We start from the raw sequence: 16,218 nt of genomic DNA on the forward strand, positions 1-16,218 counted from the left end.
TAAACTGTCACGGAGGATTTCCCCTGAATCAAAGAAAAAGAGGCATCACTCAAGGAAACCTGCAGTTATTAGAAAGAAGTAAACGAGGAAGTCAGGCAGAGTTGAGTGGCACAGAAATGCTTTTCTGGGCTATCGGCTCCATCACTGAAGGCATTTGCATTAAACTTGAACACCAGCTCCTCACTTTGGCCCAAACAGATAAAAAGAAAATACTCTTACTTCTTCTACTTGGTTTGTAGTGGTTGCTAATGCAGGTTTCTGACTTTGTCCTTCAAGATCCTTTTCAAACAACAGGAAGGTTTTAAAATTCAAAGTTGAGTTCAATACTAGGCAGAAGGTAAATTGGAGCTGTCAGATAAGCAACCGGGATGGGGATGGTGCTTATCAGAGGGCTCTGGCTTGATAGGGATGTATTTAAAATGCTCTAAAATAAAGGATGGAGACACTATGGACCAGGAATGTTTTAGGTACTTTTGACCTGCTTTCTCTGCAGTTTGTTGAGTAGATACTTGGGAGAATGGGGAAAGAGGACAAAGAGAGATGCTGATCTTTAAATACACGGTGATTGCAATGATGTTTAACTGTTCCTAAAAGAAATGTTATTCCTATATTCAAAAAAATTAGCACATTGGAATTTTTGTCTAAATGGCCAAATGAGTGGATGAATTTGTACATTTTTATATACATAGGCACACATAGTCACAGAGAGAACACATTTGTGGCTAATTGAATAGAAACTCATTTGGAAGAAAAGAATTCTCGTTCAAGAAACACTGCTGTATGAGGGGAGGACAGAGAGGGATTGGTTTGAGGGTTTTTATATAATAGATGATGGATACCACTGGGAAGATATGGAAATTAGAAAAGGCATTTAAAATGACAGGGAACGCACAGGTTAACTCCAGGTATGGCTGTGCTGGGTGCTAGGAGGGAGGGTGCTGTTAGAAATGGGAGTTCAGGGAAAGTCTAGGTGTGGATGCAAAGGGTTCCTGTGTGTTCCCACCCGAGCTGTTCATGTACTCAATGGCACTGCTCACTACTTCTTCAGGGGAGATTGATACTTGAAAACGAGGATCTGAGGACACTAAGATGAGTAAGGAAAGGAAGATAGGAAATCTGTGGGAATCTGTCTGAGAAGGAAGCTGGATATGTTGCTGATCCCATGAGGCTAATGCAGGACAGAAAGGGGCGGGACTGCATGACTCACTACATGCTGTCACAGACCCGACATGTAAAATGACAAGGGCAAGTTATGAAGTCTTGGACTTCAGAGTCTGGTAGACCTCCTGGGACTTATTTCTTTACAAACAAAGGAAACACTACTTTGTTCAAAGGGAAAAGAGTGAGTATAGCTGTCCATCCTTTGAACTTCAGCTTGGAAAACCATCCTGGCAACATAGAAAGGTGCCTGGTCCTGCTTCCCTTAGACCTATGGAATCTTAAGGCTGACACTTGTGGTCAGGTCTCATTCCTTCTACTTCATGGCTCCGTGGTACTGTGCATACCCCTGGATGACCAGAATCCCATTGTACATGGTAGAAGCTTAAACAAGTGAGTGGAGACACAGAAACACAGGGCTTTTCAATGTTGGGTCCCTAAGAGAACTCAGCATCATTGGTGCTAATTAAAGATCGTGATGTGGAAACAGGGATCCTTCAGGCTCAGCGTTATATCAGGTTTTAGAAAGAGCAGAACGGAAAAAAAAGTAACAATACACTATGCGGAAGCCACTGGGCCTTTTCATGGATACTTCAGGCCTGCTCAGCCTTTTGTTTTACACTTTAATCGACTTCTGTTGTAAAGAATTCACCAGGAAAAGGGTCTGGATGGATTTTCCTTCACTGCTGTGACACTCAAAATCCTCCACACTGCTCTCAGGCCCATTGAATGCTGTCTGTCCCACCTCCACAGACACAGGCAAAGCCTTGTGCTCTGCAGGTCATCGGTCTGCAGGCCCCTTTGTGCCCTACCCACGCCTTGTACCTCCATAGCCTGCCCTCTGCTTCTCCAGTCTATCCTGCCGCTCACCCTTGGGCTTTCACCAATGGCCTTAGCTCACTCCCCACTCTGAGCCCCATTCCACATGTGCCCTTGAGGGTAAACTCCTAGGGCCCTAAGGCTCATTCCAGATGCTGTGAGCCATGTGTCTTTTGGACACTTGAGGTATGGCTGTCCAGAGATAAATGCAGTCTGACCATACAAAAATCTACCTAAGAATAAATTCTTTTAAAACCTTAAGAATGTGTTATGCTGATTATCTATTAAAAGTCATACAACTTAGGAATATGAAGTTAAATAAAATAGAGACCAGTCCTGGTTTATGAGATTAAGTTTAGGATATTCAACTTCACACTAGTACTAAAGCAAAATGTATGCCATAGAACTTATCTTGAATTGTATTTTTATTTATCTTTTTTTTCAGTGCTGGACTTGAACCTGGGGCCCTGTGAATACCAGGCAAGCAATCTCCCTCTGAGCTACATCTGCAGCCCTGTGTTTTAGAATCTGAATTTGGATTCTTTTTCTCCAGGCTAATGATTGCAATCTGGTCCTCAATCTTGATGTCAGGCGGACTCAAATAGCTGCACTCCCAGCAGCTTTATAACTGGGAGGAAAAGCTGCCAACACTCCAGTGTGCTGGGTTGCTAAGCTGGGTGAGGGCTTGTGATATATTTTCCACTTACAATATTTACAGCTTATGCTGAGTTTATTGGGATATAACCCCATCATAAAGTACATCTGTGTAGTTAAAACTAATTCATTGCTCCTTTTAATTCTCTCTTTCTCTTTCTTTGTCTTTTAGGGCACGGTCTCCTATAGTCCATGCTGGCTTTGAACTCCCTATGTAGCTGAAGATTAAATTAAACTCCTGACCCTCCTGTGTCTAGCTCCCAAGTGCTGGCATTATAGGCCAGCTAATGTAGGTACTATATATTTAAAATAAGACACATAGCTCATATTCTATTTCAACAGGATAGGTCTATAGAAAGAAGATTTTTTTGTCTCATTCTTGTTGAGGTAATCCATGGCTCACTCACTTTGCAGGGTCCTCATAGACTCTCTGCATGCCTCAAGCTTCTCCTCTAACATCTATCTCATCTTTACAGACATTAATTTTAGAATTGCAACCAATATTTGACTTCACAGTGGTATGGGTGGGTCAGTGAGGCCATGACTGTGTTGTTAGTCTGATTTCAGTTTTGACCTCAGCCACATGGTCTTTAGAAGGCGCCTGTATTGGACTCCTGTTATTGATGTGGTAAGTCACAACCAATGGATGACTTCAAACACAATCATTATCTCATACTCCTGGAGAATAGAAGTCTAAAATGGGCTTCACTGTACTAAAACACCAGGGTGTGAACACACACAACTAAGTCCAGAAGTCCAAGGGAGAACCTATTTCCTTACCCCTTCAGGCTCTTATTGTCTTCTTCTATCCCTTGGTTTATAACTTCCCATTTCATCCTTACTGGGCCTTCCTCAAATTTCTCTGTTTCTCATTCTCTTGCCTCTCTCTTCATATATAAGGACCTTGTGATTGAATTGGGCCCATATGGATAACCCAAGATAACTTTCACCACAAGAATCCTTGATTTGAATATACTTGTATCCTTTGCCATTTAAGGTATCATGGTCCACAACTTCTGCCCACCACAGAGCTCAGTGTTTGTAACCCCACTCCATATTTCTTCTGGGCAGCCTATCATCCAACTCTAAGAAGCATGTTCGCTTAGGCTGCTTTCCTGGAACACTTGCCTTGTTGTATCTTTGCTTCAAGCCTAAGGTACACCACCCACTCTCTGATGTGCTTTAGGAAACACATCATTTCCCTGCTGGACTCTCTTTAACTATATCATTTCACTTTAAACAACAATATTCTAAATTTCCCCACCTAGACAGGAGGTTCTCCCTTATCAAGTATGAATCATGCCTTATTTCCCCTCAGCCCTCCCACTATTAGTCCACTTGGCTATGAAGGAGATGGATAAAAGAAACATCCCAGTTATCCTCATGGCCTTGCCAGGAGTGGTCATCCCACCACACATGTGGTCAAGATGCCGCTGTCTTTCTTTCCCATGATGACTGCTAACACATCAGCCTGACATTACATCAAGGGAATGTGGGAAGGTTAAATGCAAAGTCCTTTTTGCAAAATGAGCATTACCCCATGCCTAGCAGAAATCCAGTGTTAGAATGCTATACCATTGGCATTGGTCAAGACCCCAAAATACAAATGGGATGAACCCTTAAACGGCTGGGTTCCTAACAATATGTAGTCTTTATCACCAAAAACTCCTCTCCCAGACCAGCATACATGAAAGATACTGATGCTGAGTCTTATGATTGCTGCTGGCATTAAAGCAAAATTTCAAATACTAACATGCATGATGATTTACTATGATTTACTTATTATTGGTATTTTCTGGAAAACAGTTGGCTCTTTCATGTCATTTGAAAATGTAAACTCTTTGGAAAACGTTATTTATAAGAACATTAGACTTGGGGTCCAAAGACAAATTCAAGGAACCATTTGTTGTTAACCTGGGGTATGTCCCTCTGCTTCTGCTGACTTTTCAGAGCTACATGACTTATAAGAGAGCCAAATTAGATGATTCATTATAGAGGTGTAATGAAAATCCAGCTATGAAGGCTAACCCCAAACCTCTTGCTTTCTTCCTTCAAGAAGCCTCAGAAGATGGTCAGCTCAGAGTTGTGAAATCTGAGAAGATAGAACTGAGTGTCACCTCCATCCTCAGAATGTGACTTTTGTCCTCAAGACATCAAGACAATTGCTGCCTCTCCAACCACCATGTTATTTTCCATAAATAAAGAAGGGCAAAATAATGATGTGATGTGCTTCTCCCCTCTCTCCTCTCTCCCTTTCCTCCACCTCCTTCCCTCTTTGAAGAAACACTTGGCTGAATGCACACAACATGTTTCTACTGATGTTTTGTGGGACAAATCTGGGTCACACGACCACCATCTACTCCAAGATACTGTTAGCTGAGCAAATTGCAATTTAAAACAAAACAAAACAAAACAAAAAACATTATCAGGATCTAGTCAGCTAGGAAGAGAAGAAGAGATACTGCATGGGCAATCAGCAAAGTCTGCTATGGAGAGCTCAGCTATTCAATGAGCTGCCCTTTAATGCCCATCATTAGCTGTGTAGTGGTCTCACTACATCAGTCCCTAATGAACTCAGAGCTTGGTCCTGGTGTGGATTATCAAGCTAATCTCATTAGTGTGCTAACACCAGAATCCCACAAAGCAACGGGATAGGATGTCAGTGAGGCAAACACTCATCCTCCCTGCCTCAGATTTCTGCTCTTATTCCTGAAAGAGACAGGAAGGAGAAGGTAGCCATACCACTAATGAGTGGAAGCCTTGTATGTGTGTGTATGAGTATGTGTGCATGTGCACACTCAGCGCTCACACACCCACCCACACCCACACCCACACAAACCAGGAAGACCCCTTCAGATTGATGTACTTTCTTCTTCCTCAGAATTCTGACCAAGAGGTGAAGGGTGGTTCTCTTGGTAGTTTCCTTTGATTTTGTTTCCTGCAGTAGCCTTTGTTTGTCTGAACAAGGGGACATCTAATGAAGGCCAAAGCAATGGTATTCTTTGTAACTAGATGTTTTGCAGAGCAGTGTGGGAATACATCATTCAGATGACAATGCCCAAGGCCACCTCTATCTCCCTTTGACACCTAGGGTGGCCTGGGCCTCTCTGTTCTTACAATTGCTCATCATAAACTCCTTGCCATCCCAGCAAATACCATCTCTGTGGGCAGTCACAATCAGTGGATCTTTTCTTACAACCTCCAGACAGGTCTTTTAATTGTGCTAATTCATTCTGCAGGCATTTTGAGTTGCAAAGAAATCTGTGATGTGTCCGAGCAAGCCTTCCTGCCAGCATGCTTGTTTGGTTTCGATCTCTAATCCACTAAATGGTTGTGCACAGCCTCTTTCTCCTCTCTGAGCCTCAGTTTCCTCAGTGGTAAAAATAAGGGTCAGATCATATAAATCCCCTTTCCAGATATCCTCAGGGGTCTGCACTGGGAGTCAGGAAGCCATTTATAACAGGCTTTATGCCTCCTAATTGCAATATTTCTAATCTTTATCCCATTTACTTATTGAGCATGAGTACTTTTTTTTATTGGCCCTTAGCTAAAAATAAATGTTTGAAAAATGCTGGACAATATGATCTCTAAAGGGCCCTTCCAGCTCTGGTGTTCTGTGATCCTAAGCAGGTGGAATATTTGGTAACAGCTTTTCATTCATCAGCATAATTGGAAGTACATGACTCCCTGCCAAAACATAATCTATATCTAAATACAAATCTCCTGTGTGCAACACAGTGCAGTGAAGGATGTTCACAGGAGAGCAGCCTGTGCGGAGCCACTTGCAACAAACAAAGCAGAGCTCCTCATCCTGTGACTCCGGCAGAGCCTGGGGTGGGGAACTGGGAGCAGAGGCCCACCTTGGCTTCAGTTAGTCTCTGTTGATAGAAATAGTTATGCAAACCGGAAAGCCTTTCTTTCACTGGTAACATGCAATATTTTGAAAACATTCAATTAATTATCATTGATAGTCACACACTGGAAAATGCCTTGAAAGAACCAGGTTTTTTTGGCTTCTTTTGGAAAAAAAAAAGTGGAAAGATGCGGTAGTGATTGGCTTGCATTTTGGCCAGATAGTGAGTGGCTGGAGAGCTGTAGCCACTGGTGGCTGGCTGCTTACTGCTGAAGCATTTCAGTAACGCTTTCCTCCATGCCCTTGTTTCTCCTCAGACACTCGGACATGTCTGCCCCCACCACCCCCCCACCTCTCTCTGCTCCTTATTACAAAGTGGTGCTAGGGTTTGAACATGCAATGTCGTCCACAGGTTCCAGTCTTAAAGGCTTGGCTTCTAGCTTTCTACCTGGTGTCAGTTGTTTTCTGGAGGAGAACAAAACTTTAAGAGGCAGGGTCTCTTAAAGAGAAAGAGGCTGTGTGCCATTGTAGGGTGGGGTGGGGCTATGTTTTGCCACCCCTTAACTCATTTCCTTTCCAGCAGGAGATGAGGAGCTTCTGCCACACTCTTCTGTGCTGCCAAGATGCTCATCGCAGCTCTGAATCCACAGAGCCATTGCTGGCGGACTGAAGCATCTGAAACCACAAGTCAAATTAAGGAATTTTTCACGTTGTCCTCTTGGCTATTGTGTTCATAGTTACAAAAAGCTAACTAACACAAAAGGGAAGTGTGACAAAGTATTTCCGATAGCCCTTTCGTTATCCAAAGTAGCCAGACAAAGGACACAATAAGAAGACATTCCCTAAGGGACATGCCACAATATCTGAAGAGGTTCCAATTGCTATAGCTGGGAAGAGTGCCAGCATCTTAGAGGATAGAGCCCAGAAAGATGACCCAGTACCCCAGGATGGCCCCTACAGCCAAAGGTTAGCCTACTTCAAATATTGGCAGTACCTTTACCGTAGAATCTCTATGGGCTATAGGACCTTCCCTACTTCACTCTTTCAGATTATTGCCAGGACCCCATTCTTTGGAACTTAGTGATGTACACTGTACTGAGCTTTGGTGACGGAGGGGCCTGCACAGCCCTATTAGATTTCATCTTATTGGACCAGAGTAAGAATAGGAATAAGAATTCTGACACGTGTGCGCAGACCTCCACAACTAGTAGTCTTTACTCTTATGACCTTCACAGGCACCTTGTGAGATGGTGTTTGCTTCTTTACTTAGGACAAGGGATGTTAAGTTCTCTTGCTTGAGGATAGCTTGTACATGATTAAGCAAGGCCCCATGCAGAGCTGTGACAGTTTGTTCTGGACATAGATCCTTTGCTCTGCTTTAGACTCTGTGAGCCAACTCGTGAAGTCCCTATCATCAAGTGTATAGACTTAGCTGGGGTCTCATATTGCCAACAACCATAGAAACCAGACTGGTCATCTATCTACTGTACTGTACTCCCACTCCTAGCAAAGGATAGCCCTTATCTAAAAGTCATCAAGAACATCTTAGGGGAGAGTTCTGAGCAAGTGGGAATGGTCATAGAGATCAAAACCAAGAAGCAAATCCCCTAATAAATGCCTCTATTGCAGAGGGCCAATAGCTAAGCCCAGAGCAGAACAATTGTCCACAAGAGAGTCTAGGAAAAAGCCAAATGTCAGAGATGGAATTCCTCACTCATCATTGACTCATCCACCCATTTTTTTATCCAGAATTTTACCCATAAGCAATATTAATTGTTGCTATGCTCATAAAATGAAAACTATACTCTGAGACTTCCAGCTGTCTGAGATCAAGAAAGCAACTTCTCGTTTCAAGTTTTCTGATCAGTAAGAGAAAGGAGGGTGGTCCTAAAGGTTGAATATGAAGTTTCTGTAGGATCTCTTTAGTCCACGCCTCACTCAGAATGTCTCTCCCTTCACCATTAGCCACAAGCCATACCTGCAGCTCACTGTGACAAGGGGCAGCTTCTGGAGTCATTCCCGGGAGAATCCATTCTCCCACCCTGTGAGGTTCGAACATATTTATGGACTGCATCACACAAGAAGCAGGATGTAGAATAGTTACTGCCAATCAGCAGCAAGTATTCCTGTGACACACATAGGCAGTTCCCACCGTAGCCCTGCCTCATCCTCCCTCTTACAAATTCCTGTTTGACTTCATAGGTCTTCAGGAACACCACACAGAAGCAGATTCACAGAAGCTGGGAAGGACGGGGTGGGGGCTGGACTTCAGGAAGGCACTGGAAGCATGTAAATGCATCTTTCTCAGGAACACCAGACAGAAGCAGATTCACATATGCTGGGAAGGACGGGATGGGTGCTGGACTTCAGGAAGGCACTGGAAGCATGTAAATACATCTTTCTGGCATGGGCGCCTACTCACCAAGCTTATACCACATATCACGGATGGAGAAGCCAATGAGCCGTCTCATGTCCCCGTACCTAGAAGAAGCAAAATCATGTGCTTCAAACTGCATCCCAGTGCATTTCATGAGGCCCTGCCCCTTCAAAATATCCAAGACTGCAACCTACTTATTCAGGATTTTGTTGTACTTGGCGTGTGTAAACTGCTCCAGCTGCAAAGAGTCCTGGGTGATAAAAGCCACTGCCAGATGAAAATAGTTGTTCCACAGCTGTAAGAGAAAAGGAGAACAGTCATGGAGAGGGTCTGAAGGAGGAGAAGCATATTGAACACTGTGTAACGTGAATAATTTATAAAGATGGCAGACGACAGAGGCAAGACTAGTTTAATTGTGTGCTCTGCAATTTTCTAACTGGCACAGACTCTGAAATTAACATCCTGGCCAAAGCAAGGACAATGGATGGCTTTCTCCAGGCACTGGCTATGCCTTCACTTCTCTGACAATGTGCTTGGTTGAGTAGAATTTTAGGGATGGATTCTTGTCGGGGTAGTGCTTTTGTTGTTTTGGTTTTTGAGAGACAAATAACTCACCCTGACTGGTGGGCTGGTTCCTGCCCTGAAATTACAGATGTGTGAAAGATAAGGCTACTGGGGGGAAGTCAGAGCTTCCTGGGCATCCTCCCTGATTAACCTGACAACTCTTAGGAGCCAGCCTGTAATCCATTCTGGCTTTTCACTTTGCACTTGCTGTCCCCTCTGTTCAATGACTTAAAGACCAGTTCTGGGAACATCAGCAGCATCACATACCTCCAGGGGGTGGGAAGTAAGGCCCAGAGACACAGCTACCAAAAAAATAAAACAGTGAGTGTGGTTTGGGGGCTTTTTAAGGCTAGAACCCCTCTTTGCCAGCTTGTATGTCCTTAGCTGCTGTAAGCTTTCCAGGTATATGATCTGCTGTTGACTGTGAAGGAGACTGGTAGAATCTGCTCCCCCAGCTGGTGGTAAGACAGAGCAGAACAAACATTCAACATAAATATATATATATATATACATGCATATGTATGTGTATATATACATATATATGTATGTATGTATATATACATATACATATATATATATATAATGAAAAGTATTCAGAAGGATGAACATGGAGATGGGCCACAGACCAGGAAGATGATGGTCCAGATTGGGTGTTATTGAGCCTCGGCAAACTCATCTGCAAAGTTGGGGTGACCTGGTACTCATCGCAGAGGGCTGCAGTAAAGGCGTTTATAGCACATGGACCACTAAGAGCTTATAAGTACCTGTTGGTCTCATTGTTGTTTTCTTTTCATTATCCAAGTGGATCATTTTGTATCGAAGCAGAGCCTAGCAACTTGGATGCTCAAGGGAAAGTGTTTTAAGATGCCTGACTTGTTAAGTCTTTGTATACTGTGTAGCAAAAGGACAGAGCCAGCAGCAACAGAGACTGCCCTGCAGTGAAATTTGTGGCCTTCCATTCAAGCAGGCCAGTCACAGGCTGCAAATAGGCACTTCTGCCAATGTTGTGACTGTTAAAAGCCATACCTTTCATAGATCTAGAGGTCTAATTTCAGAGACTAGCTTGCCCGGGGCACCATTTTCCAAGAGCTACTTTATATCAAAGAAGGAAACTATAAGAATCATATTTCACATGGTCACACACAACTATATCACTAGTGGTCATAAGGAGAATTTAGTTATTTTTAATTAACCAAAAAAGTCATAGAGGTAACATGCATATGTCTTTTTAATATTGAATAGGAGCAAACGTTTCTATAACAAAACATCCTTCCTTGAACCACAGCCTAATTCTGCAGAAGAAAATGGAGCTTGTGAGTTGGTATCCTCTCAGAGAACTTTCTATGTAAATAAATACACATGTGGGCATCCTCCAAAAACAGGCCTGCTGTTCTCTGCTTCTCTCTTCGCCCGTCTATATTGTCCTTCTCCAGGAACAACACATATTTGCTTCACTCTCTTTTATCACTTTGCAGTATTCCTTCTATAAGGGTTATTTCACCTTTAACCATTCCCCTACATGTAGACATGGCTTCGTCCCACTTCTCTTTCTCCACCAGTAGCAGTATATTAACATCCTCACTTAAACCTCTCTGCACATGATAATCTCTCTGTGTGGTGGGCATTCCTAGGGCTGGAATCACAGAGCTGCCGGACAGAGAGAGGTATCACTGTTTGCTGTTGTTTTTGTGGATACTGTTAGGATGCTTTCCAGGGCCACAATCTAATTACCATCCCCACAGTCAGGTTTGTGCTACCCTACCTGTCTGAGACTCGGTTCCTTCACCTGGAAAATGAGGATAATGGGCCCCAAAGGGTGTAGTTATAAGGACTAAATGAGGAGATCCTGCCTAGCAAACTCCCATGTACTCTTGCAATATAGGTCTAGACATCAATTCCTACAAAAGCCTTCCCCAGTATTGCACACTAAAGCAGATCTGCTGGCATCCATCCTCATTACACCCTGTTCACAGCGTTGATGACATATTTTAAACCAAGGAATTTGCTTTCTATCTTCACTACTGAATGTGAGGCTCATAGAGACAAAGACTTCATTTACTTGATCATTTTGATAGACATGATGTTTAGCTGTATGCCTGACCTAGCATGTATCAAAACAGTATTTGTGGAATGAGTTCACAGTGAATGGCCACACTTTATATGTATTCTTATCAACCACTCCCCTGCAAAGAGCTAGAGAGATGACTCAGTGGTTAAGGGCACTAGCTGTTCTTGTGGAGGATCTGGGTTCAGTTCTTAGTATCCACATAGCAACTTGCAACTGGCTGCAGGGAATCTGGTGCCCTCTTCTGGCCTCTGTGGGCATCACACACACATATACACATAACCCACACACACATATACATAATTAAAAAACAAAATCAAATCCCTGAGAAGTGACAAAATTTGTGTTTTTCTCCTCACTTAGATATAAAAAAAAACCTGAGGGCCACAGGGAAGAGAATTGCTCCATCCAACTGGGAATGTGGCATTTGGGAGCCAAGTTGATCTCTTTCCTGAGCTCTGTTGCTTTAAAAAGCTTTGAATTAAATTACCACATCATCGTATTGCATATTTGCTGGTTCCAATGGGAAGTTTAGATACATGTATACCACTGGGCAATTAGTATATCCATCACCTGAACATTCATCAATTCTTTGTGGTAACGTCTCTAGCCTAGTTGTTTTAAGATACACATTGTTACTGACTGCACAGACTTCCTAATGTAAAGGACACTAGATCCATGATGGCTTCTCATAATTCTCATTCTACTTGCTAATTCCACAAAATTAGCTTTCATAGAATCTATATACAAATGAACTCACAATGTATGTGTCTTTCTGCCTTGGCTTATTTCACTTAACATAATATTCCCAGGATCTATTTAAGCTAAGGCAAAAGACAGGGTTTTATTTACAATGGCTGAATAGTATTCCACTGTGTATAAGACATTTCCTCTATGCATTGTTCTGATGATGGACATGCAGATTGATGCCATGTCCACAACATAACAATGAACATAAGAATGAATAATGTCCCCTTGGCACTGATTTCCTTTTGAGTCTATGCTTAGTAGTGGAATTGCAGAACTCCATAATGAAGTATACTGGAACCTCAGTACAAGTTCCTGCAAGGTTAATTCATCCCCTCATCTGGTCTCTGTGACCTTACAAACAGCCATGAGCAGCAAGTCCCAGCATCCAGAGGGCACCACTGATCTTAGCTCCTAGCAGAAATCATCATTTCTATAATGCTCAGGCCTTGGCACCTATGGAGTGGTACCCATGGAAATGTTGGCTTTTTGCCCTTTGAATTGCAAAACCACCACTCAGAGGAGAGGTTAGAGCTAATCTCCTATCCCCTGCCCCTGCTCTACACAGAGGTGGTTCCTGCTGGTATCACATGCATAATACATGAGCCCACAAGAAGGAGCCCAGGGTGTTCCAGACAGGGTACAGAAAACAAATCCATTCTCACATGGGGGAGGAAAAGATGGGGGATAAAGAAAAAGAGACGACTGAAAAATGACCCAGTTTTGGGGGTACTTTTCACAAAATATCTGTGGAAGGAAGCCTCATTAGAAAAGAATTATTTGATTCTGTGTTCCTGGCTCCTTTCCATGGTTTACAGAATTCTGTGGGTGTGACAGCCTCGGGCTATGTTGTGTGATCAAAAAGCTGCTTCCCTGCTGGCTTGCCTGTCAAGAACTGACCTGAGTTCCTAGCCTTGATACTTTTAAGGTCACTACAATAAGCACCACCACTGCTGCCACCGCCTGCCCCCCACCCTGCCACTGCCATTGCCATCATGGTCATCATCATGTTCAGCATCATCACCACCATCATCAAAATGGTGCTAACAAGGTAACGTTGTTTATTAAATGGCTCTTATGTTGCCAGAACTATTCTAAGTGTCTTACATGAATCAATTCACCTAACACTTAGAGCTGCCCAAAGAGATAGCCACTAATGGTATCTTCATTTAACACTGAAGAAACCAAGGCACAGTGCTGTGAAGCCCTTTACCCAAAACCATGAGATTCATAAGTTTACATAAGTTTAACGTTTGCATATATGGGGTGTCCATTTCCTAGGTATCTTTTGTATGCAAATTTTCTTTCGGGAAAGTTGTATGAAACCTAAAAGGACAGCATAGAGGACTGGAGCTCTTCCTGTTGTGGGGAAGTACCTGTTTAAGACCATGGAGGAGAGTGGCAGTCAGACCAGCAGGTCCTGAGGCTGGAATTGTTGACACCAGGGGAAAGTGACAAACCAGCTGGCTTTTTTAATGGTCGCATACTGCCTTTCTGGCCCCCAGCTATGTTGTTCCAAGATGTCCCTCCAAATACAATGACAATATCCACTTCTCTGAACAGGCTTTCAAGTGGAGCCTGCGGGCATCTGTGCTACATTTTAAGGGAAATGAAACCTCTCTTGATTTTAAACAGCCAGAGTGACATGTTTCATTGCCCCGTGAAAGATATATTATCCATAAAGAAACCCTCACCCAACACTGTAGTGACACTCTGAATCTAGAGTGTGGCCATGGTTTCACATGGAAGCCTACATCAACCACTGAAGGTTCTAGTCCCAAAAGCATCAAGGCGTTGACTTCAGGCTTTATGTGTATGGTCTCACTCCTGCAGCTTCAGGGCGGAACCAGCTGGCAGCAGTATCAAACTTGCAGGGGGGCTAGATGGTCCTTAGCATTATTTCTTATGAGTTGCCACATAAACTATGGGAAAATGGCAGCTGCTTTTTAAATCATGAACACTGGTCACTTTAGTTCCCTGATCTGACTGCAAGGTCATGGGAGAGAGAGCAAGAAGCTTGTTCGAATAGGGCCTTCATCATCTTAGCATAGCAAAGATATCTCAACCTATCTTCCCAGCTGGGTGTAGGACACAGGTCTCAGCCCAGGTGTCACCTCCCTCAGGGAACACACTGTACACCAGGCATAGAGCACGGAGTGGCTGTGAACACAAGGCTTTTGTTCTTTGTAGTCACGTTTTACCAGAAGGAGAACAGAAAACATGCATGGGAATGAACAGAGGATCAAGAGTGATGATTTCAAATGCCAGTCAGTGCCACAAAAAAGCATTGATCAAGAAGCCCAGATATGACCTTGTGACGGCAGGGTCACTGGACAAACCTCAGAGAGGAGCCAGGCAGGATAGACTCTATAAGGAGCAACCCTTCCAACAGCAGCTGACTGGTAAGCTTTCCCAGCATGCCCCTGGGCTGGGAAGTTCTCTTAAAGTGGGAGGGCAGTTGGCATTTTACAGATGTATCCCTCGGGTAGGATGACATCCTTGCCTGATCCACTGAGCTCAAGAGGCCAGTGTGATAGAAACACAACATCTCAGACATGCAGGAAGCAAACAGCATGGTCCTGAGTTACTGCACTAGGTGATTCCCCTTCCCTTAGTCTCTACTACAAGAGGCTCTAAGTTTGAAGATGTCCCTGAAGGGTTTTTTGGAGGGTGGGGTTTTCTCTCTCACTCCCACAGTAATGCATGGGCAGCAGTACAGACATTCCCATCAGGCATTGGAAGAGCACCTTCTTTGTGGGCCTCAGCAGGGACATCACTCTGCTTACCCCAGGGACATTCTTATCATCCCCTGAATGTCTCAGAGGCCCCAAGTCACAGAGATGTACTTGCAAGCTTTACTGGAAACCAGACTTCAGTGTCTGTGACTGGCTGCTTCTAGGCGCCAGTGAACAGAGCAGTTAAGAAAACGTTTCATTCTTGAAAGGTGGCACTGCTAGACAGTGAGTAAATGAAAGCCTCTGTTGTAGGAGATCACATTTGCATATGAGTCCCAGCCACAGCACCAGAGCTCCTCCTCTCCCCTCCCAATCCCCTCTGCACATCTCCAGAGACTATGCAAGGCTTCTGAGTGCTTGCAGGTGGCTGATGGCGTAGTCAGCCCAATGGTGCCAGGTTGGCCCTGAACATCTCCAACATCTCACACTCACCTGGAACTCAAAGCTTGTGTGTTCTAGAAACTTCTGGTTCATGGTTTCTGCAAACTTGTTGATAGCTCTCAGGAAGACCCTGGGAAGAAAAAACAAGGTTACTGGATCACCCAAGCCTCCTTTCTCTCTCTTCTTCACAACGGACTAAAATCTCCTCACCTTCTCCCAGAGCAGGGTTGGTTGTCAGATGGGGACTAGTGCCCATCACCACAGGGGCTGCAGCTGCCTCGCTAGCATTCAACAACTGTCTATTTGACTTTTTAGGAATTTGTATTGTCTTACATTCAAGCATCATTTCAAAGGTCTCCTTAGAAGTACCTATACGAGTGATACTTTAAGGATGTCATTTTGATAAATGGTATTACATAATGAATGCGGTTTCATAGCTTGCCTGTTTTACTCAATAATAAATCCTGTGCTCCTTTCACACCAGTGAGTGCAGCCACACGTCATTGTTTTTAATCACCAAAGAGCATTCCACTCTTTGGCTGCATCACAGCTTACTTAATCAGTTTCTTATTGATGGACCGTTTTGTGGTTTCTCGGATTTTTTTTCCATAACAGACAATGTTCCCGTGATCACTCTTCCCCTGCACCTTGTACCTCCTTTAAGCACCTCAGTTCTAGTCCTGCTTCCAAGACCCAGTGCTAGTCAAGCATTACCCACATTTCACATTTCGGTACCTGCTGTCAACTACACCCTCCAGGTCTCTCTGATCACCTGGTTCCCTTCCTCCTTCCCCACTGACTGTTCCTAAGGCTTCTCTTCTCTCCCTCTGCCATTCTTGGGGACACCCGGTCCTACGGGACAGCC

General features: G+C 43.7%; 1 protein-coding gene across 1 annotated transcript in view; it reads right to left on the reverse strand.

Annotated features, from left to right (window-relative positions):
• Dock2 (dedicator of cytokinesis 2) overlaps positions 1-16,218 on the reverse strand; it is a 409,830-nt gene that overhangs the window by 58,176 nt on the left and 335,436 nt on the right. The window contains exons 30-32 of the mRNA XM_040748446.1: positions 15,405-15,483; positions 9,056-9,156; positions 8,907-8,965 (exon numbers count right to left, since the gene is read on the reverse strand). Coding sequence (XP_040604380.1) covers positions 8,907-8,965; positions 9,056-9,156; positions 15,405-15,483 — 239 coding nt within the window. The remainder of the gene's footprint in view (positions 1-8,906; positions 8,966-9,055; positions 9,157-15,404; positions 15,484-16,218) is intronic.

Source organism: Mesocricetus auratus, unplaced genomic scaffold (genome assembly GCF_017639785.1).
Source record: "Mesocricetus auratus isolate SY011 unplaced genomic scaffold, BCM_Maur_2.0 Super-Scaffold_100007, whole genome shotgun sequence".
NCBI lineage: Eukaryota > Metazoa > Chordata > Mammalia > Rodentia > Cricetidae > Mesocricetus > Mesocricetus auratus.